This window comes from Montipora capricornis, chromosome 10 (assembly GCF_036669925.1).
Source record: "Montipora capricornis isolate CH-2021 chromosome 10, ASM3666992v2, whole genome shotgun sequence".
NCBI lineage: Eukaryota > Metazoa > Cnidaria > Anthozoa > Scleractinia > Acroporidae > Montipora > Montipora capricornis.
This window is the reverse complement of record NC_090892.1, coordinates 15,000,440-15,022,589: the sequence shown is the minus strand read 5'-3', so window position 1 is coordinate 15,022,589 and position 22,150 is coordinate 15,000,440. Positions and strand designations below refer to the sequence as shown.

Sequence of the window (22,150 nt, the reverse complement as noted above, 5' to 3'; positions counted from 1 at the left end):
TAGAGTGCAATACCGAAGTTATGAAAACACAGCATCTGAGTTACTGTGTTGAGTATATTGAGTATATGGACTTACTCGTATATTTCGTGATTTATGGTCACTTGTGGTGTTTTGAAAGTTCTCAAATTGCACTCGCCCACAGCTCGTGCAATCTTGAGAACTTTCAAAACATCACTAACCTAAATCATAAAATGCACTCGCGTTCATACGATTTCCTGTACCAGTTCGTGCTCCGGGAAAAAATCAGTTGAAATTTGCAGAAAAACGTTTTGTGCTTCCTTTTTGATACGACGTCGCGGCCACAATGTTGGGGGCCCAAACAAATGCAACGGAACTTAAATTCGATTCGTGTTTAAAAATGCTTTTCTTTGCGGTTCATTTAAAAACTTCGTAGACCCAACTAACGTCTGTACTTGCTACAATAACAAACTATACACACCTTGAGTGATACTCGAGAAGATAAAGCTGTTCAGAGGTTGTTTAGAAAACTTTGTCTCTGAATCAGTAAACACTTGCTGAAATCCTAGTTCTGCAGGCGGACTGAAAGATATTCCGACCTTTCATGGACAAGAAGGAAAGAGAACAATGACGTGAGAATTTTGAATGTTCCCCAAAGCGCACGTTTGTTGGCTTTTAAAGGCAGGTGAAAGAAGAGATGTACAAATCCCAAGGCCATGAAAGTTGAGTTGTGTAAGGGATATGGTTTAACTTACACAGCCAGTTCAAGAGAAAATTTAGGTAGGTGCGTATGTCAAGGCCATTTAAGAAGTTACCTCGCCTGCCTGCGTTTTCTCCAATGTCACGACTTGTGGTCGTTTCGTGCCTTAGCTAAGTACTATAGAGGCTTAAGGTCATGATCACATCGAGTGCAAATGCGGCCCTGATGGTACAACACATTTGAGGTAAGATAGGTCGGTACGAAACGACTTTTGTGCGAAATCACAGGACATCTATAGGACAACTATAGGACAACTGTATGCCTCACTGATTTGGCGTTATAGCCACATTGGTAGCATATTGGAACCAATACATAACGATGACAACAAATACTCATAAAGATACACCAGTGTGCGCACGTGGAGCACCACACTTGAACTTTCTTTGGAAAACAAAAAAATAATAAGTTCCAAAAAAAATTATCTCGTTAAAAAATATAACATTTCGGGCTAGAAACTACCATTTTGAAACCCGCACAAATTTTCAAATGAATCCCGAACCCAGAGGTATCTGACCTCAAATTCCAATCCAAGTTTGTCCAAAAAGTCCACTCCAATCCCAGACAGCTTCTCTGCCAGCTTTCCATACGACTCACGGTCAAAAGAAAACCCGACAGCAAATGCGGGGCGAGCAAATCTCGTCCCTGTCAAAATCTCAACATGCACAGGGACACCTGCAATGTCTACTGAAGCTGTGAACCTGAAAAGGCCATTCTTTTCCAGTTTCCTGAGAATCTCTACAGGTTGCAGGGTGAAGTCCCACAGACCAACTCCTCTGTTAGGGTAAAACGATTCAAATACAATTAGTTCAAATGCATAATAACAGAGCGAAAAGTTCGCACAAGTTATTCTTTAAAATCGACAGATAACTTGAAAGTCAGTTTGGTGCAGAGATCCGTTTCAAGGATAGCATGGCTTTCCTTTCAAACTTAGGAAAATGTGAGTTTGTTAATAAAACTGAGTTCACCACTATTGCATGAGGAAAAGTAAATCAGAGCCTTTAAACAATAATTTGTCAACTTATTTCTGTCAACTGTACTGAAGCTAATGCGTCTTGAAATACTTGGAATGGGTAAAGATTGTTGTTGATATGTAAAATCAAGTATTCAAAGGCCCAAAGCAAAGTAGTCAATTTCACCAACGCAACGCAAGTAAATTCGGCCAGAGCTCAGCGAAGGAGAATGCGCATGAGCAGGCAACACGCAATCAATTTTGTTTCGTTCTGAATGGCTTAAAATAAGAAGCAGGATTTGTAAGCAAGACAGGAAGAGGGGAGAGAACGCATCCCCAAGCCCCATGATAGTTTTTTCCCATACATTTTAACCTTTGCGCCATGCTGTTATTTTGGTCTCGTGCCCATGGGACGCGCATCATGACCACGTGCTAAATTTCGACTGAAAAAAATTATCATTGGAAGAGGCCCTCGCGAACAATAATGAGATATCAAAGCATCCACAATTGAAACGATGCAGCCATGAAATTTTGGTTTGTTTTATGCTTGTGTTTGCCATTGCCTCGCTGCTTTAAATTCAGTTGATTTGGGATATAGAAAAAGAAAATGATCATTCAACCATCACTTACTTTAGAGCATCGACAAGAAAACTTGGTATACTATTGGGATTTAGACCGAAGGAGGCCATAATGTCTTTAAATGTAATACTGGGAGCTGTGCCTTTGCCATATACTCCTCCGCTGATCACGTCTTTATAAACCTCTGACTTAAACACCGCTCCTGAACTTACGGTGAAGTCACCCTTAGCTTTGAACGTCTGGGAATTGCCCTCGGTGTAGTAAGAGAACCTAGGAAAGATAATTGATAGAGTCATGCCCCGATAAACTCCAAAAACGCCAGAACATTGCAACTAAAAAGCGGAAAGATGAAGGGATTCCATGTACAACAGATCCTAGTAAACACTCTTAATCAATACTGGAGCTGCGTTCTATACTCCTCCAATACAATTAGAGGCTGTTGAGAGCACCGAGATCTCTGCGTCAACAAGATGGACGGATACAGAGCAAACTATGGCGACCAGCAGAAAAAATTGAAATGCGAGGACTGTCGTTCAGTAGGCTTGCCTCCCGAGATTTCAAGTCTGTCACTTTCGTGGTATACAACTTCCCCAATGGAAAGCACAGCCTCCTGTCTGGCCGCCAAAGATTTAAGTTTCATACGTGGACGAGTAATGTGTGGAAATACCCCGAGCGGCACGTTTTGGGGAGTCTACTTGGTCGTAATCCTTGCCCGCCTTTCATGGGTAGGTGGTGGGGGTAGGGTTAGCTTGTGTCTTGACCCTGACGTAAGACGGTTTCCCCTGAAACTCTGGTTTTCCCCCTTAACAAAACCAGAAAATTACATCCCGCTATGGAGCAGTACTCCACGAACGTAGATGGAGTTATATCACTGCGCTCTTCGTAACTCGTTCCCTCATGAAGCACGGTGGGATGATTTCCAAGGCCAGGAGGTTTTTTGTGTTTCTTTTGACAATTAAGTCTCTCCAGAAGTCCATAACCCAAAAGTGTTGATCTTTGATGGAATGAGATTCATCAGTTTACGGTGTTATCTATTTTTACAACGGCTACTACTATTTTGCATTAAGCATGGGCAATCCCTCGTATGGATACCTGGTTTTATGGACCAATCTGAAGCATTGTGGTCGCCAGACTCAACCTGATTGGGCATTACTTGGCGGGACCCGTATTCCAAATTTAGATAACACCGTAATCTGTTGGGTCAAAGCCAAATGAGAGGGATTGACACTTCTGGCCTCCCTTGGTTAACCAAGTTATTGATAAATGACAAAGCAGATTGCCTATTCTGCTTACCTCACAGAACGCAAAACATAGCCGGGATGAGGGACATACTCTTCCGATTTTGCACATTGGAACTCGAATTTTCTTAAGGCCTGTGACTCATCAATCCAAATGCTCATAGCTGGTACATTGTCAGTCAACGGTGGTCTAGTCCACTCCGGAAGAGGATCGATCTTGGAGTAATATGAAGCTCCGTTGGATACAACTTTGCCGATGTTCAGTGGGTCGACGAGCTCAAAGCATACCTAAAGCATTAAGCAATAAGAAAACTGAGAGCAAAAAGGAAAATTTCGAATGCCGAATTTTCAAAACAAGCGCATTGTCAGTTGAGAAACACTGTGTGGTTAAGTCAGCACAGCTAATGATTCTTAATAACCTTTGTAAGCTGCTTCCTTCCATAATCGTCCCTATCGTCAGGCTCCATTTTAATCGCAAAATATCCACTTTCCAGTTCAGTTCGCATGGCATCAAAGTTTGAATAAACGGCGTAAGGGATGTTGCCTTTCATGCTTCCAGTAGCCGAGAGTTTCTCTGTTGCTTCACACTCCAGAGCAATCCATGAGTTTGCATCTGCTGGCGCTTTGTCTGGTTTGTCCGGCTGATAAGCTAGCAAAAGCGAGAGAAATAATTCACATGCTTTAACAAAACTTTACTTGGAGGGCCATCGCCTTCTGCCTAACGATTTAAGGGTTTATATGAGCCTCTTTTACCATTACCATAGGAGAACATTTAGAACAGGGGAATTTCATGCTTTTATGACAATAGACCTTTTTACCGATACGGCGGCCATTTTGATTTCTATTGTTTCGAAAGACATGATGGGATGCCCGGGGGTGGGGGCAAATTAATATGTATTTGCCCCCTGGACATCCCATAATGGCTATTCGAAACAATAGAAATCAAAATGGTCGCCGTATCGGTAAAAAGGTCTATTAGCACCATGCCGTTTGCCGTTTGCTTAACCTCTAAGAGGCGGAGCACAAGACCGGAAACTTTATGACCCACGGAGTACTATAAAGGGAAGGGACCAACACAGTTTCAGTTCCTCACCCAAGAAGACTTGAAAGCCATACTATTTGCAGACAAGATTAGAGAGTCTAAACTTCCTTGCTTGTTTTCAGACCCTGAAAGTTGTTAGTCCGCCCATGACCTCTCGCATGAAAGTCTCGTGCGCTCTCCATAGAGACAACTGGTACGGTAATCTTCTCTTGCACGGAAGACCTTTTTGAAACTCTTAAGTCTTTACTTACTCGTGCATCCATCTGCCTGTGTGGGACATGCGCTTTCTTCCACTAACAACCCGCTACAATCGTCTCCGCCGTTGCTTGGTGGTGGATTGGTGCACGTACGTGCCCTTCTTTTCGTCCCTTGCAGACAGAAAGTAGGCTCTGAGCATGCACTCCACGCTGAGTACGCTGACCAACCTCCGTTGATAGCACCTGCAAGTAAAATGGACGTCATCGAAATAAATTGTTAGGAAGCTAGAGAAGATTTTACAACTCATGCAGCTATGATTCATATTACTTATCAACGTATTAATGTTCAACTGATACAAATTTCCAGTTAATGCAAGTGAGGCATAAACAATTCGCTTGAAGTTAGGTCATAAATTGCTTATTCCAAAAATGAATTGGGGGGTCACCGACTTTGTTTCGGAGAAAAAGGCAAGGTAAAAACGCCCTAATGTCGATTTCATATCATCGAGGAGGCAATACTCCAGCTGACACTTTAGCTAGTTTACAGCATACATCTTGGATATTGGACATCAATGTTCTGGTCAATTGACACCTGCCAAAACAAGGTATCTGCTGACCAGTATCACGTGACCATATCGCGGGCTCAAGTTGGATCTTATCGAGGTCAGCTTTTTTTAAGTTGACCGCTGACCAGAGACCGGTTGTTGATTGGATTGCAGGCTCAAGCCAGGTCAGACACTCACACCTGAGCATAAAGGACGCTAGATTTTTCACGCTCTTTCTGTAGCTCGACGCGGCTACACGGGAATGCTACGTCAACAAAAGCTCTTGACAGTCGACGCTTTTCGTGCTCAGGTAGAAAACTGTTTTTTCGCTGGTTTCAATGCAGGTTTGACATATGATAGCTGTAAGTCCACACTGGCGGCTACGCAGTTATTCAAGTCAAGCATCGGAGGGATATAAACTTAAAGATTAGTTTGATCAGAAATAACACACAAACACCGGTGACAAACATCAGATATAAACGCATCCTTCTTGAAATTATCTTGACGTTTCCTGTGCTTCTGCCTATATCTTCAGAAGTGACGGTTAATACAAAATTGGAGTTTAAATATAAAGGATTACTAGCTAAATCTGATGTTTGTCACCGCTGTTTGTGTGTTATTTCTGATCAAACTGAGATGGCCAAAGAAAAAGAGTATTAAAGCTAAGGGTTTATTTTTAATTTGCTTAGTGCTGCTTTTTGCTCTGAATTGCAATTTTTGGGACAAGTCTTATCTTAAGATTTATCATTTTGAATCTAATTAGGTTGCAAGATGTCTGGACGGCCTATGACAGAAGAACAGAAACAAAAGAAGAGAGAAAGAACCACAAAACGGAGGTAGTTACTCCACAAATTCTTTTCTTGGATACTAAACCGTTTGTTATTTCTGCGGATGTGTTATTTCTGCGGATGAGTTATTTCAAGTGGATGCATATTTTTAAAAAGTGGTTTCGCCGTGTTTTTTCTTTGTTCAGAAATGAAACTTGAATTTTTATTCTAAACTGGAATTAAATAACAATCACCTGTACTCTTTTTGGACAGAAATAATTGATTTGTTTGCCGGTTTGTTTGGCTTTAAAATGAGAGAGAACAAGAGGTATTTTTAGTCCGTTTGCCTAACTGTTTTCGATGTGCCTCGACAGTGACAAGAAAAATGTGCCCTTATGCTATAAACACGAAATCGCAATGATTTCTCGTAAAAGTAAAGAGAAATATCACCTGCTTAAATTTTCAGAAGTTCGTTTAGAGCACGTACAGGTAATTCGTTGGAGATCTTGTTTGAAGTTTGTCCTTTCTTGCCGATTCTGGTTCTGAGCCAAGCTGGCGTGTTTCAATGAAATACATCAAAATGTAAATGATGTCGTTTTCAGAGATAAAGTGGAATAAAGTACATCAATAAAACTCATTTTTTGACCTTAAGGGCCCACTGACGTATTTTTTGGGGTGCGTTGCTAAGGATATAATGGTTAAGTAATTTGAGAGAATTTGGCATTAGTTTGTTCAGTTTCCAACTTTTGTAAGCCAGTGACCCTAAATATGACGTCATCACGCCACGATCATGGTCTCGTGACCAATGAAAGAAAACTCTAAATTTGTCTCCGTGCTATGCAATAAGGGGTATTTAATCGATGGTTTGATAATTTGTATTCGTTTTGGCATCCAGCCAAGCTTGGTTTTATTTTTATTTTGAAAAATGTTCTTTTTGAAGACATAAACGGCACTCAGCTTTTTCTCAAACCGGAAGTTAGTTCGTTTACGCATGCGCAGTTGATCTGAGAACGAGCGCGAGGAAGGGCGAAGAAACACCTTCGATGGAAACAACAGTTCGTGCGATAACTTTTGCTTGTGGGTGGGTTTTCTTGTCAGCTCATGATATGATGACATCATTTATCGGAAGTAACATTTCACTTCCTTAGCAACGCGCGAAAAATCCGTCTGTCACATCACGAGCTATGGTAACGTCTGTGATTTCTAATTGTAGCATGACTTGTATTCCCTGGTTTTTGACAGTCGACTCTGAAATGGCTTCTTTCCTTTTCCGTTTGCTTGCTGAGAATTTGCTTGTTTTCTCTTAATACTCATTAGAGCGTGTGTACTTCATCTTACCTATTAATTTGCTTTGTTTTCTTTAGAATCTTTAGATTCCAGTCGATCACCCTTGCCCCACGAGCCGAAAAATATGACATCTAACAAGCTGCAGACTTGGCACGATCATGATGTAAGGAACTTAATTACCTCTTCGGCTGATCATAAACATATGTTTTGCGTCAAACAAAGGAAAACTGAGATTTTCGACAAAATCGCTACCGACTTTAATTCTAGCCACAGGCAGGAGTGTATGCGGAAATGGGACAAGCTAGTTTAAAGAGATCAAAGACCATAACAGCAAAACGGGAATGACCGGAAAACCTTAAAGTTCCACGACGAACTTTTGCAGAGTCTTGCACCTCACCACAGGCGAAATTTGTGACAAAATGGAAGAGCTTTTTCCCATTAAGAAATTCCCGTAAATTTACACCGAAATTTCTGAAAGCGCCCCTTGTTTTCAACAGCACGAAGAGGCGCGACAAAAATAGTTGGCTATTCGGAATATGCTATTCGAGATTCAAAACAACAACAAGCGATCGCCTTACGTCTAGGGTGAAAATGGGCCTTTAAAAGCACATTTGTTGAAGGAGCTAAACAAGATAGACAGAGTATACTCACCTGGGCAAGAGGCAACTTTACAGCTCTTTGCCTGACTATACTCTCCTGAGCAGTTCAGTCCGCCATTAACAGGTGTGGGATTAGAACAGACTCGCGTCCTTGACTGGGTACCAGTCCCACACGATTGACTGCACGTTGACCATTGCGCCCACAGTCCGAACCCACCATTCACTGTGGGTAGACAGACAAACATAATAAGTTGGAGTATGTTATGCACTAATCTGAGATTTCTAATCATGTAACATTCTCACTGGAATTGTTCCCCATCTTTTTCCTTCCTGTCTCAACGTGCAACTTTATGCTAATTCTTGAATGAAAGCATTCAGTCTGAAAAGTAACGTCAACGGACTTTGGGAGGTCTCTAAACGACTACCTTGCTCCCTACTAGTTCTTACTTTATAGTTGTTTGCTGAGAAACCTTCCCTTAGTCGCCGGGAGCTCCTGGCGATACACTATAAAATGTCATGGGCGAACGTTGATTTTGACTCTTATTTTAAAACCGTTCGGTTCCTTTGCAGATGCCGATTACCTTGGTCTCGTTTTATATGTCCTTAGCTAATGTTTTTCTTCATTTGTCTTTATTTCAACAAAGAAAACACATTGTACAAACCTGGACATGGTGCAAAGCATGCCATCGCAGTCTCAGTACCATTACCAAGACAGGGCTTCCCGCCATTCATAACTGGAGGCATAGTGCAATGTCGAGTCCTTCGAAGTAGTTCTCCCCCGGCTCCACACGTTCGAGAACATTGCGTCCAAGGAGTCCAGGGTCCCCACCCTCCGTCCAAAGGACTCGCTGAATGGTAACACAACAATGGTTGTCTTAAAGAGTAGTTTCCAAACGAAATGATCGCGATGACTTTTGGGTGAAGGTGGGCCTTTAATAAAACTCTTACACGTGTGATTTACAAGTGTAGCTATTGCTCTAAGACTCTAAAACAATGGTTACACTTGTAAATTACACGTGTAAAAGTTCTATTAAATTGACCCCTGGCATGTGATGTGCTCTGTTGTAAAGCTCTTAGGAAGCGGATAGAGCACTCAAGAACTTGGGACAACAAACCAGCGGTGTAGTGTTTACCCTGAATTCTCTTGTGCTGTATTTTGCTCCCCGCGAGCTTTACATTAGAACAGATCGCAGGCAAGGCTTCTCCTTTTGTTAACTCATGAACCATGTGTTTATTCGCGATCTTCACAAGACTTCGCTGAGAAATCTCTCCATTTAAAAATGTGGCAAAATATTTTGCTTTCACTCATTAATTCGTGCCACAAACGTATCCTACAATTAATTCTAATAACACTTTTGGAGAGTTCCTTCATTGAAATTCAATTAAAAAGATTTTGCCTGTAGCCGGCTATCAGATTTCCGAGGCTATTCAGTTTTCTTGTGCGCAGTCTCCATACCCCTGAGGAACTTCAGCTCCCAGAAAAAAATATTCAGACTACGACAAGAAAAACTTTCTTTAGATTTTCTTAAGAGACTTCCCGGTCGACTTTAGATAGTTACCTATCGGGATCACTTACTTGGGCATGGTGATACGCATTCCAGCTTAGTCTCAAAATTGCTTCCAGAACATGGCGCCCCGTCAGAGGTGGGGGTGGGGTTAGTACAAGTTCTGCTCCTGTTCACTACGGATCCCCCGCAGGGATTTTCGCATATTGACCACTGACTCCATTCAGTGTACCCTCCATCAACTATAAAGATAAAAGAAAATAATGCTTAAGGACGGTGCCTACTAATTCAAAGTTATTTTTGCGCGGTTTTACTGAATATGCGGGAAATGCAGCTCTTAACAAGTGTTATTGAAATCCAAAAAGAAAATTGGGGGTAACCACGCATTTTTTGAAGATAATTAATCAACAATATTTGTAAAAAGCTTTAAAATACAAAGCAATGTATGGAGTTCTTTTCCAAGTTGAAGTTTAATTATCGCTGAAAAAATGCGAGGTTACCCCCAAGTTTCTTTTTGGATACCAAGAGCACTTGCTAAGTTCTGCTTTCTCCGCATGGTTTTGAACCGCGCAAAAATATCTCTGTATTTATAAGCACGACCCATAGGAAATCCGAGCATCTCGAGATGCGCAGAACGTATGCGCAATAACAATAGTAGGCACCGTCTTTAAGTGAAATCCTGACAAAAGGAATAACTAGGCATGGTTGTATTTTTAGCGTCCACACTCAACATAAAACATAAGTGCAATTACAAGATTGGCATTCACATGCATATCAAACAAATAGCACGTAACCAATTACCGTAACTTGACCGTGATCCGAAGTTCTATAACCCCGGCAATTCACGAGATTACTGGATCTCATTTTCCCACGTCTTAAAAGAACTCCAGGAATCGCGTTAGTAAATTCCTTAATAGCCATTAACTTTTAATATATTTATTAGTAGTTTTCTTGGTCGATCCTTATCTGAGGACACACAAGGAAACCTAATCCCAAAGAAACTTTGCGGTTTCTTCACGTTTCCTCGCTCTTCAACGTTTCACGAATTTTTAATTGCGTTTTACAGGGTATATCAGATTTTTTTGTCATATAGTGAAATCAATAGTGAATGACAAATAAATAAATAAACAGATCAACAAGATACCAATACAGAGGCGAGTCGATGTAAGTTGGGCAAGTATAGCCAAAGAGCCTGTTCGTGTTGAGACAATGTGTCTTTGAAGTGTAACTTTGCAAGCTATCTTCATAATTCTCCGAACTAGTGTAGCATCAAAGTATGCCTGATTGTCAACCTGGTTTCCCTGTGAACCTTAACTTGCGTCGCAAATAATTTCTCAAACCAACTTGAAAGAAACTTGAAAGAAACTTTCAACTGCCTACGCAATTTCTCTAACATTTTTCTTTTTTTATAGCAGACATACAATGCTCTTTTCCAGCAAAATCATGACAACTTAGGATGTACTCACTCAAACAGTCCATTTGCTGTGCGTTATCCCCTTCACAATAAACTCCATCTTCACTTGGCAACGGCTTGCTGCACGTTCTTGTTCGAATTCGTTGATTTCCAGCGCAAATACCGGCTGCGCAGCCACTCCACCCGGACCAGCTCGACCAGCCTCCGTTTACTTTCGCGCCAAAAAGGAGGAAAAGACATTATGAACAGCTTAAATTCAAATTTTCGGTGAAATATGATAAGATTTCAGTTTTATCTTATTTATTAGGAATTAATTTCATAAACGTTTAGCAATTTCATGTTAATTAATTATTACGCACCGTTTCTAAAAGGTCTGGAAAACAAATTGAAGCTGTTAACATTTCCCTTGAACTCTAGCTTACCACTTAGGATAGCGCGCAAACTATGCGTCCGTGAGCTGCGGCATTTCTGGCTTTAGATCAAAGTATGCTTTCCTGCTCGATTTCATTACCAACAAGAACAATAAATATCTCATTAACTTCGGCCTTTCTCGATTTTTTTTTTGTTCAGTCAATTTATGGTCCGAGCCCCACACGTTGAACTGAAAATACACAAGACGCCGAGAAAACGAGGTTTATTATATACGTACCGAGATTTATACTCCAAAAAGGATCGAGATAAAAACAGTCTCTTTGCGCTAGAGAAGCCAGCTGATTGGTCATACGATTTTTTTCACTAGTGAAAAACGACGTACCGACGCTCTGATTGCCTATATCGTTATTTTCACTAGTGAAAAATTGTCGTATCAGCCTTTTGATTGGCTAATATGATGTTGAACTTTGGCGTGGGTGGCCTGTGCATAGATGGTAAACATGGCGGCCGACTGGTGTATGGTTTTCAAAGTTTTTGATCTTTTATTGCTTAGTTTTCTCCACAAAAATACTTCAGAAGATCTTAAAAAGTTTAAAAGTGCTCAAGCGAGGTATGGAAGGTAAAGATTTCTTTTTTTCAAAAATATTTTGCTATTTGTTTAGGGCTTTTGTTCACGATCGGTGGTTTGATAGCCTCACCATTAACACTTACCTCGTTAACTTTATGATCTCTGTACTTATATAATAAACAAATTACTTCATGATTGGCTCGTTTGTATGATTTTTATTACTCACTCGTTGTGAAGGATCGTTAAACTCACTCGTTCGCTTCGCTCACTCGTTCGTTTACGCGATCCTTCACAACTCGCGAATAAAAATCGTACGCACTCACCAACCATGAAGTAATCTATATTTATTAGAGGTATTGACAAAGATTCGCTCTAGTTGGTGGGCAATAATTCAAACTTGTACTTTCCACTTTTTTTTTACGATCGCGTAAAACATTATTATATAGACAGGAGTGTTTTACTGGAAAATACACCACTCATAAAATTCACACGAAACTACATCCGGGACCCGAGTGGCGTATTTTCCATATCCTCACAAGTGAGGATTTGATGACGTCATTTCCTGCCTTCGCATGGTTGTTTGCGCAACCGGTCAGTGAAAGATTCATGACGTTCTCTGAAGAGAAACAAGAAAATGCTAACACGAAGAATTAAAATTTCACACTACTTAAAATTATTCAAGGAGTTCCCGGCAAGCGAAGAAGAAATGCTAGATATTGTTCTTGCCACGAGAACATAAAATTTATATCTTCTCGCCACCGCGTAATATCCTCTATATATATCTATATAATAATGCCAGTTTTACGATTGTTTCAGATGGCAAATAGTTTTGAAGCGACTCCTGTGATTATAAGGTAAATTTAGTGTTGCTTGTACTTCTATTTGGCCGCAACAAAGAATGTACGTGTACACCGAGTGAGAAGCTAGTTAAAACTTCGCAATAGAATGTTGTCCCGCTTTACGGTTTCGAATTCCATGGCCATGCTCACAGTAGCTTTTGTTTTTTGTTTTTTTGTTTTTGCGATAATCATGCTCGGGTTGTTCGAGGCATGGTTAGCGCTAACCAGCGTTAAATACCGTGGAAACCTATAGGTTTTGATACCTCTTAACCAAAGGTTAGCGCCAACCAGGCTTCGAGCAACCGGCCCCCGTTATTTAGTCAAGCGAACACGCGCACAAAACCAATAGGCCATTATTTAAACTCTTTTTTTTTTTCAGTAAACCCAAACGTTGTTCATTTTGGAAAGTAATGTCAAAAAGGGAAGATCGAGCAAGGCAGAGACATTTATCTAGTTGAAACAGCTCACACTCCTAGGAAGTTCTGAAGATGAAATGATTGTTAAAAAAGTGCGGTTTAAGTTAGACTGCCTTTAAAAAATAGGCCCAAAAGTCAGGCTGTCCGCAAGGACAGAAAAAAACCAAAAAGGATTCAGCTCAGGTCTTACGGTAGTTTACCTACCCGCTCCTTCAAAAGGATTCAATATGTTTGCAACCAGCGACAGAAAAAAAATCCACGATGCTTTTCTTTCCATGTCGGCAGACGGAAAACGCTATTCTGGGTTCACTGACTCAAACGCATAGCCGTTATGGACCTAACGATGCCTGACCACTCCCTTGCTCTTTTGACGTCCACTCAAGTTTCAAACATATTTTAACCTTCAAAATGTTTAATTTCTGCTAGGCTCATTAAGTTCTTTCGATTACACAGGTGAATTGATAAATCTCCAAGGACTGTGAATGAAAGTGCTAATTCGGTGACATTGATGTCATTTCACGGTTAATATGTCGAGTCTTATGAAAACAGACTTAACCCTGCATAACAGTTCCTTCAGAAAGTAGCATTTACAGTCATAAGTCTAACGCCTTCGAAGATAAAATGTGACGTTCCAATTATGGAAAACTCAGAACAGATACCTGACTGAGAATAACCTCAAAAATGATTGCTTTTTCCGTGTAAAATGGAATATTGTCTCAAAGCACAGTTTTTGTTTGATACAGATTTTGAAGTCCCGTTGGAAATTAGTGTAAAATTGGCCGAAAATGAAAAGTGGCGCCAAAGTTTTGCAGTTTACTCTCAATCTTTAAATGGCATGTTAAACTCACAGGGAAGGTTTTCAGGTTTACAAAGAATCACAAAATTCTTCCAAGCAACCTCCTTTACTTAAACTTCATTCTAACGTCTGAGCCACGCATGAGAACCCCCTGTATTATTTGATATTCGGCTAAGCAATATAATCCAAACTGATTCGAAAACCTATCTCAGGCTTTGGTCCGTACACGCAAAATAACTAATTCGCCTTATGTTCACCGACGCCATATCCTAAACTAACAAAGGAGATTCTTTGACATTGTACAGGCGCTTCAGCCAATAGGCAAGGCAAATGCTAACAGCAAAATGTCTGTTCGATTTTTAATACGCATTCATACTTTGATTTCACTAAAAACGGCTTTCATTGTGGTTTTCATTGAATTCGCATTTGAGGAAGCTCTGACTAAATTGTTTCAAGGATGGGTACGTTACCACAGGTGTAATAAAAAAGAAACAGTAATGAAGTTTATATATTTGCTTTGAATATTAATTCACTGTAGCTTACAAGAAAAGCCCCTGTCTATCATCTAATGTTTCAAATATAAACATCAAGCTAGTAAACTGGCAGGTCACTCGTCCTGAGCATATACGAGAATTTTAGAATGGTCCTCTGTGCCACAGTACTCTCGGCTGCATGAATGTCACCTGACTTCAACAGCCTTCCGATTTTTAGGCTTGCATTGAATGAAGAGAATTTCAAAGTCAAGAATCACTGTGTCAGAAGTTGGGATTGCTTAGATGAAACTGAGGTGTCAGTTTGAATAAACATATATTGAAGTAGATACAAAAAAATTTATTTGCGTCAGTATAATACAGGTGTATTAGTAATGAAAAGAACATTGCAAATGTTGACGTGATAAGCGAGATGGAAAGATCTCTGGGCATATTTTGCTGATATATCCAGCATTTTTTCATGTTCATGTCCAGTATTCATCGGCTCCCCGCCTTGGGCTACTTGAAGGATTGAGCTGAATGGAAAAAAAACTGTTTTAATCCTACGCATCATGTGGATGCTAAGAAGCGTGTCATAAGCTGAACAAACCGTTTGAGTTGACTATTCCAGATGATCAAATAAAAGGAGAAAATTTGTTCGTTCGGAAGGACTCAGGTCGTATAAGAATTTCTAGCTGCATTTCGCTTTTTAATGAAGGAAAAAAAGGCCAACACTTTACGTTTCAGTCAAGCGTTTAGTAGCTACAGCTACCGGGCCAATTCAGCAATGAAAACTGAAAAGATAATTTCCATAAAGGTGACGGTTTTTCAGTGTCGTAGGAGTATAAATTTATTCGACTTGACGTAATAACGTATCGTTACTGTCACAATGTGATTTTCCATCGGCTTTGATTACATAGCGACGAAAACCTAGAAACAAAGATGGTGAAGTCCCGCCTTCTTAGCTTACGTTAAATATCCTTGAAAACATCATGAAATGCATTAAAAAAAACCTGCTTGAATTCTGTACATTAAGGTGAGCCAATCTTGTTTTGCGAGCAGTATGTCTGTTAGTACGTTTCTTGCCCGTCCACTGCATGACAACAGCCGGAGATTAGGGGGCTTATGTAATGAAAACGGCGAATCTGCTTCAGCAAGAACAATAGCTTTGTACTTCCCTCATGTACGTTAAGGCCCGGGCAAACGGCTTCGACATCCGTCCGATTTTGTTGAACAGCTATGTTAAAACCGTCCCAACCCCCCTCCCCCCCCCCCCACTCCCCCTTTTCAACCGTGTTGAACCATGTGTTAAAAGCGTTTAAACTTTGCTTCCACAACCATTCAACGTTTCGTTTGTTTTCGCGAATGTTGAATGAAGTTGTTGGGTATGCGTGCGCGTGCGCAACAATCGGTCTCTCGATGACCTACCCATGTCCGTATCCATGGTAACAACCGCGGCTGCAGCGTGGGACTGAATACTAGCGGATCTCCGGTGAAGCTTTGTGAATCAAATGTTGATGATGTGTTGAAACTGTTTGCCCACCCCAGCAGTCAACTACGTTCAACAAAATCGAACGGATGTTGAAGCAAATGTTGAAGCCGTTTGCCCGAGCCTTCATTTTGGAACATTTCTTTGCCGTCCTTAGAAAAGCAACGAAGTGACTAACAGGATCAAATCTTCGTCCACCAGAAGTCAAACATTTCACTATTGTTATTCGTGCCTCTAGAGGTTGGTTGAAAACGTGCTATTCTCTTTTTCACATTTCCACTCCCGCTTATTCCACTTTAATTTATAAACGGTTCATGAAAATTTTAGACTTGACCTCATGATTCCAATATTGCGGCGAAATTGCATCTTACAAAGATGTCCTCATCGATGTCTTCGTCATGTCTACTTTAACGCCCTTCTCACCAATACAACTCTAACACACCTTGAACCGTCCACTTGTTTCAAAGCGAACAAGATGACATAATCGGGACAGCTCATCAGCTCCCTGATGTCTTCGGTGATATTGCAATAGTCGTTGCAGGCCAAGTTTCGTTAATGCGACCATACGCAAAATTGACGTCGACATGAACGAGCGATTCACCGAGAAGTCTGGTTTCTCACATTTCGCTCATTATTGCAATTCTTTTCGCATGTAACACGTTTCCCAATTTTAACTTAACGTACGACGACGACAGTACAACTAATATTTGGAAACTCAAGCGATTTCGATAACTTCGAAAATCACATGTTTAAACGGCCCTCCCGTGGCGCAAATTTATTATTTTACATCCTAATTCCAAAGAAGTGGATAAGGGTGGTTTTGGGTAGCATAAACAAACGCAACGTGTTCTAAAACGCATATGATACAAACCATTAAAGAAAATAAAATACGGCCGTGTTAGTTGTTTCACGGACGAACGCGAGGTCATGGGGTAAACAACATAAAAAAACCGTCGCAACATGGGCGCATTCAAAGCCTAGATTTCAAATTATTATCACAGAACCAAAGGAATTCGCTCTCTTTCCTCATAAGAACTGATTTCATTAGAGTTAGGGTTAGAGTAGGGTTAGAACTAGAGGTTAGAAGACTGTCCAAACACGTTAGCGAGTTACACGGCCGAGTTAATCGAACTATAGTTGCGGTAACATCAAAATCTCTCGGTTTTCTTGGTATTCAACGATGGTTAGCGTTAACCAAGCTTCAAGCAACCCGGCCCTTAAACGCTTGCAAAACGACTCGTCGAAGAAACGACCATAAATCGTGCGCGTTGACTGTCGTTCTCTTTCTACTCTCTCATAGTAAATCATTTCATACTACTCAAATAATTCTTTTTAAAAGTTTAACAAGGAAACATAAAAAAAGTGTGGTGATTTCGGGTGGGACTTAAGCCTAATTCGTTTGTGTAACATTGACATAGATCTGGACCCGAGAACTCCAGATTGGAATCTGAGGCCTGGCCCCACACAGTCGACTACGCTGTTTCCCTCTTGCGATCGATCGATGGATGGCTCGCTCGCTCGTGTGCTGATCGGAGCGAGATTTAAACCCGAGCACCCGCATTTGTATCAGAGTCCCACTTCACCATTGGACCACAAAACCTCTTTTGACGCACGCTTAAGTCTTTTTCTCTTACGTACGCAGCGGTTGTACTGCTGCCTTTCTGGGCGAAGTAAGCGTAGGGAATATTGATTACTTTTACTGCGCGTTTTTTTGTTTGAATTCGACTGACCCAGTCAAGACATTGTTAAAGTTTATCATCTATAAAGATTTAAATACGGTGCTTTCTAGTAGTTTTAAATAACATTTATTTTGTAATTTTCAGAAGAAGACGAAGTTAACAACCAGAATTGATTCAGTTCAACGTTTTTATTATGATTGTCATATTCAGTTTATCCTTCTGCGTTCAAACCACTGGAAATGCAAGCCTCAGCGTATCTGTGAAAAGAACAGTTACAGTTTATCAATCCTGCTTTACGTCTACGTGCAATTTAAGTTTTTAAAAGTAAATCCGGAAAGTTGTTCTTAGTTAATGTAACATATGTCGACTCTTTAAGTCATGTTTAGTACATGCACTACTGACCGATCACACATGCGCACACGCTATTAACCAGGCATATTCATAGACACTGGTTTTGTCTTTGTTAGAACGCATCAGTAAAGTTAAAGTAGAGACGCACTCAAGGAGCAACTTTAGAAGTAATGTTTTCACATTGAACCTTTCTTAAGTAACATCGATTTTAAATGCAATGATAGTTGATTGAGGCACTGGAATCGTGAAAAAGTTGGCAAGGCTACGCGCAGAAGCTCATGACCTTGAAGCGTGTAACTTGAAACTCTTTTCCTTGGAAGAAAGCTAGGGAATCCGATTTTAGGACACCGAGTTTATGCCCAAATATGGACAAAATAAGATCGAAGCTGCACGCGCGGGAAAATGCGCAGACTATGTTACAACCAAATAAGGAAATTTTTAAACTCAAAAATCCCCAGCTCTGAACCAGAGTTAAACGCTTCAAGGTCATGAGCTTCTGGTCCGCGAGGTTGTAATCCTCCTGTTTCTACCTTACTTGCATTGTGCTATGAGTTAAGCCTAAAACTACCAACACAACGATTCAACAAAGCCATCGTGAGGCTTTAAAATCACTGTTTACTATTAATTCACTTCGTCTACTTATCCTCTTTTCAGTGTTCTGTTATTTATGTACTTCATTTCATGGTTTATTTTTCACACTATTAACTAGTCAGGTACACACTACGATCATGGGTTACGTTTTATGTTTTATGACTGCACGCTTTAGTAAATGGATACTAATCACCGCCTTGCTACGGTTCAACGTCTACTACTTCTTAAATCGTTTTGTGCGTTAAAGTATAGATTTAGTTGATTAATCCTTAAAGCTTGCATTATAAGTCCCCTTTGCTGAGGACCGTCCGAGGCAGTTCAATACACCGGCAAATACAAATGCTTTACCGACTTAGTACCAGAAAAGCATTCATGAGCCCAAAAGAAAAAAAGCGTTGGAAAAACTGAGTCCCTCTCCAGATGATGGGAAATATATATGAAACTCGTACGGAAGCCGATAAGGGACAATCGCAAAATATTTGTCAAATCCAAAAAAAAAAAATTCGGAAATCACAATTTGTTTGGCAAATCAGTGTTGAAGTAATATATCAAACACGAGAAGGAGTGTTTCATCGGATATCCAAACACCGAGAAGCGAGTTGAAAAACCAGGCCGAAGACCGAGTTTTTTAACCGATTTCGAGGTGTTTGGATATCCGACGAAACACTCTTTCGAGTGTTTGATATTGCTTCTCAAAGGAATCAGTATTTTAAGAGATATTTGGGATCAAAGTTGGCGAAATTTTATGCTAATTAAGACCACGTATCCAAACTTCCTTCACGGTGATGATTTCTTTTGTTTTTGGCTTATGAATTATTAATGAGTTTATTGGATCCACAAATAACGTTCCTCTAAATTTGAAAATACTTTTCAATCCAAGAAGCGCTGTAAAATTAAAAAAATATTTTGAAGTCACGAGATAATTGCGCTAGCAGTCAGCCAGCGTCACACGCCTCTCCCGCTCCAAAATGGTGGAGTTTCGTGAGAAAGCACGATGGTTCAGTCTACCATAAATGTGGAAGACAATTTGGAAACAATGAGGTATTCTGCCATGGGTGTGGAATACTAAAGGCACGTGAGCAGGAAAGTGTTTTGTGAGATTCTACAGAGGAGAGATCCAATTAATATCATTAAAATCAGAATTGCTTAGAAAGAGAATTTCGTCTGCCCACTCATGAGACCATTGCCCACTTTCTGCTCGAAGACCATGCATGGGATTTCTATGAACGTGAGAACTTTGAAGAGAAGTCTACGTTAGTATATATGGGTTGCGAAGAAGAAATCGCCTGGTTCATTCAGAGCACTCTTTTCGGGAGATAATCAAACGTGCGACCTCAGTCCCTTCATCACTTACTATTCCTCGAGACATGGTCACGCAAAGTTGGGCCCAGTGCATTCGCATTCAAACGCCACTTGACATGTGGTCACGTCTCTTTAGTGTTTCACACCCACGGCAGAATATCTTGTTGTTTCCAAAGTCTCTTTCACATTTATGGCAGACTGAACCATCGTGCTTTCTATTGTAAACTCCTTCCTCACCAAAACTCCAATAGGGTTAGATAAATTACGCCGGCATAATTTCGAGCACAATACTATGGTGCAAGCATCGAGCATAATGCCGGCATAATAGTCATGTTTAGGAGCATAAAAGTTGATAAATTGTCCTGCTAATAAAAACATCAAAACAATGTGGTTAAAAATGAAAAATTTTCAACACTGATTTGCCAAAAAAACTGTGATTTCCAATGTTTTTTTGGATTTGACAAATATTTTTGCGATTGTCCCTTATCGGCTTCCGTAAACTTGTCTTTCCAATCGAAGGGAAAGTACGGTCTAGAAAAAGTTTCTCTAAATTAGTAAAGCTTTTCCCCAGGAATTCCAAAATAATTGCCGTTTTGTCCAATTCCCTGTTAAAATGTGACAAGAGCACTTTGAAGTTGCCTCTTTCGTGACTTGGAGAGCGCCATCTTGGATTGGATGTGTTATGACGTGCAATAGTCAACAAATTAAACGTGTTCGACCTTACCCAGTTCTTCTTTACCCGATCACTTTCTCAATGTTGTGTGACCTTTCTGCTCCCAGAACTTCAAATGGAAGATGAACTATGGTAAACGGCCTTGTGGTTCAGTAGGTAGTAGGCCATACGTGCGACAGAAATTCGAGTCACTAATCACCGACTAAATCACGTGTAGATCCTCTAGTTTATCAAACTAGGCGGCAAAAATCAGCCGGAGCATTTGCAAATGTAAACAAGACAAAAACCGTCAATATGCGACATAGAAATATTCGACTAACTAGCGAACCTTCTTTTCTTTTTCACTTTCTTACTTCTGCGACAACCGTCTTTGATGCTTCAGCAAACGTATTAGTTCGCATTCACACGGGGAAAGCGTTTAGAATAAGCCGACGAAACCTTCAGCCTGGTTAGCGCTAACTGCTGGTTAAGAGGTATCAAAACTTATAGGTTCCCATGGTATTTAACACTCGTTAGCGCTAACCATGCTTCGAGCAACCCGGGCCAGATGTTGCTTAATAACATACATAGCAAGGGGTTTTTCCAGCAACAATTACCGCTGTTGAATAGAAGGTCTTGGTTTGTGAGTACGCTTTCGAGGGGGATGAAACGAGACTTGAGAACACTTGAAAAAAATGTTTAAAAACCGGAGCTTTCAAAAGGTACTGGAAAATGAAAATTTGAAGAAAAGTTGGCTAGCGAAAATAAAACGTGGATGGATTCCCAAAACCTGAGAACTGCTAAGTCTGTTCGGATCATTTTACCAAAGAGGACTTCAAGCGGGATGTTCAGGTTTTGGAATATTGGTCTCGTTGACATTTGCTTTTCTTCATAATGAAATCTCAGTGCGGCAACCAGTCCAAAATATCATCATACTGGAACAAGAAAACTGAAGCAAGGAAGAGACTGTTATGCGCTTTCCCAGAAGGTAAAATAAACTTAACTTGAAATACAGTCAAATTTTGTTGCCTGTATAGAAACTACCGAAACGAGTTACTCTCACCATTCGATGGAAATATGTCAATCGATCTTTTGTTTTGAAGTTGTAACAGGGGTAGAAACCCACGGTAGACAGATTAACCTTGATTTCTAGGCGTTTATTTCACAGGAATGAGCGCGGGATAGCACTGCAAACTCGCTTTCGCTTTGTAAAACTCCTGCATATAACTCGGTTATCAAACCCAGAATGACGACCACGAGCAAAAGGTGGTCTGATGGTGGAGCCAATGTCAATAAGTAAATACAATATATCCTCTGGATTAAGATTCAAGTCTACAATTGGGTGAGCGTCGCTCTCCTCTTCTGTGTTTTCGTTGTTTACACCTATTTATCTGGAGAAATCCTTGACTATTGCTACGTCATAGCCTCGTTTGCATACACAAAAACAAAGATGGCGGATTTCAATTTTAAAAGGTCTATTTTTGAAGCGTTATTGTTGGCTATTTAAACACATTGAGCCCAAATGAGTGGTGAAGTATGACAACACAGGTAAAGAACTTTGGATTCAGAGAAACTTTTTCTAGGCCGTACTTTCCCTTTAAGCAATTGTAAAGACGCCCGAAAACATCCATTCTTTAATGGGACGGACTCGAGCCCATGATTCTGCGATTGCGCTCCAAGGTTTGCTGTGATCGTAATCCAGCAGTCTTGGCTAACACAGATTGTACAATAAATTTCCATACAGAAGGGTGGGTCATTGCCACAAGAAGACCCAAACCGTAGATG

The 22,150-nt window shown here is 40.5% G+C and overlaps 2 protein-coding genes across 2 annotated transcripts in view; both read right to left on the bottom strand.

The window, feature by feature from the left end:
* Positions 1-13,403, bottom strand: part of LOC138019386 (uncharacterized) — a 67,473-nt gene extending 54,070 nt beyond the window's left edge. Inside the window, exons 1-11 of the mRNA XM_068866157.1 lie at positions 13,240-13,403; positions 10,893-11,051; positions 9,498-9,668; positions 8,584-8,769; positions 7,974-8,144; positions 4,778-4,966; positions 3,904-4,133; positions 3,540-3,772; positions 2,298-2,516; positions 1,233-1,491; positions 440-557 (exon numbers count right to left, since the gene is read on the bottom strand). Of these exons, the coding sequence (XP_068722258.1) occupies positions 440-557; positions 1,233-1,491; positions 2,298-2,516; positions 3,540-3,772; positions 3,904-4,133; positions 4,778-4,966; positions 7,974-8,144; positions 8,584-8,769; positions 9,498-9,668; positions 10,893-11,051; positions 13,240-13,312 (2,008 nt within the window). The 5' untranslated portion in view covers positions 13,313-13,403. The remainder of the gene's footprint in view (positions 1-439; positions 558-1,232; positions 1,492-2,297; positions 2,517-3,539; positions 3,773-3,903; positions 4,134-4,777; positions 4,967-7,973; positions 8,145-8,583; positions 8,770-9,497; positions 9,669-10,892; positions 11,052-13,239) is intronic.
* A 4,176-nt stretch (positions 13,404-17,579) lies between these two features.
* LOC138019372 (uncharacterized) overlaps positions 17,580-22,150 on the bottom strand; it is a 129,311-nt gene continuing 124,740 nt past the window's right edge. The window contains exon 46 of the mRNA XM_068866138.1: positions 17,580-17,726. The gene's annotated coding sequence lies outside the window, so the exon portion shown is untranslated. The remainder of the gene's footprint in view (positions 17,727-22,150) is intronic.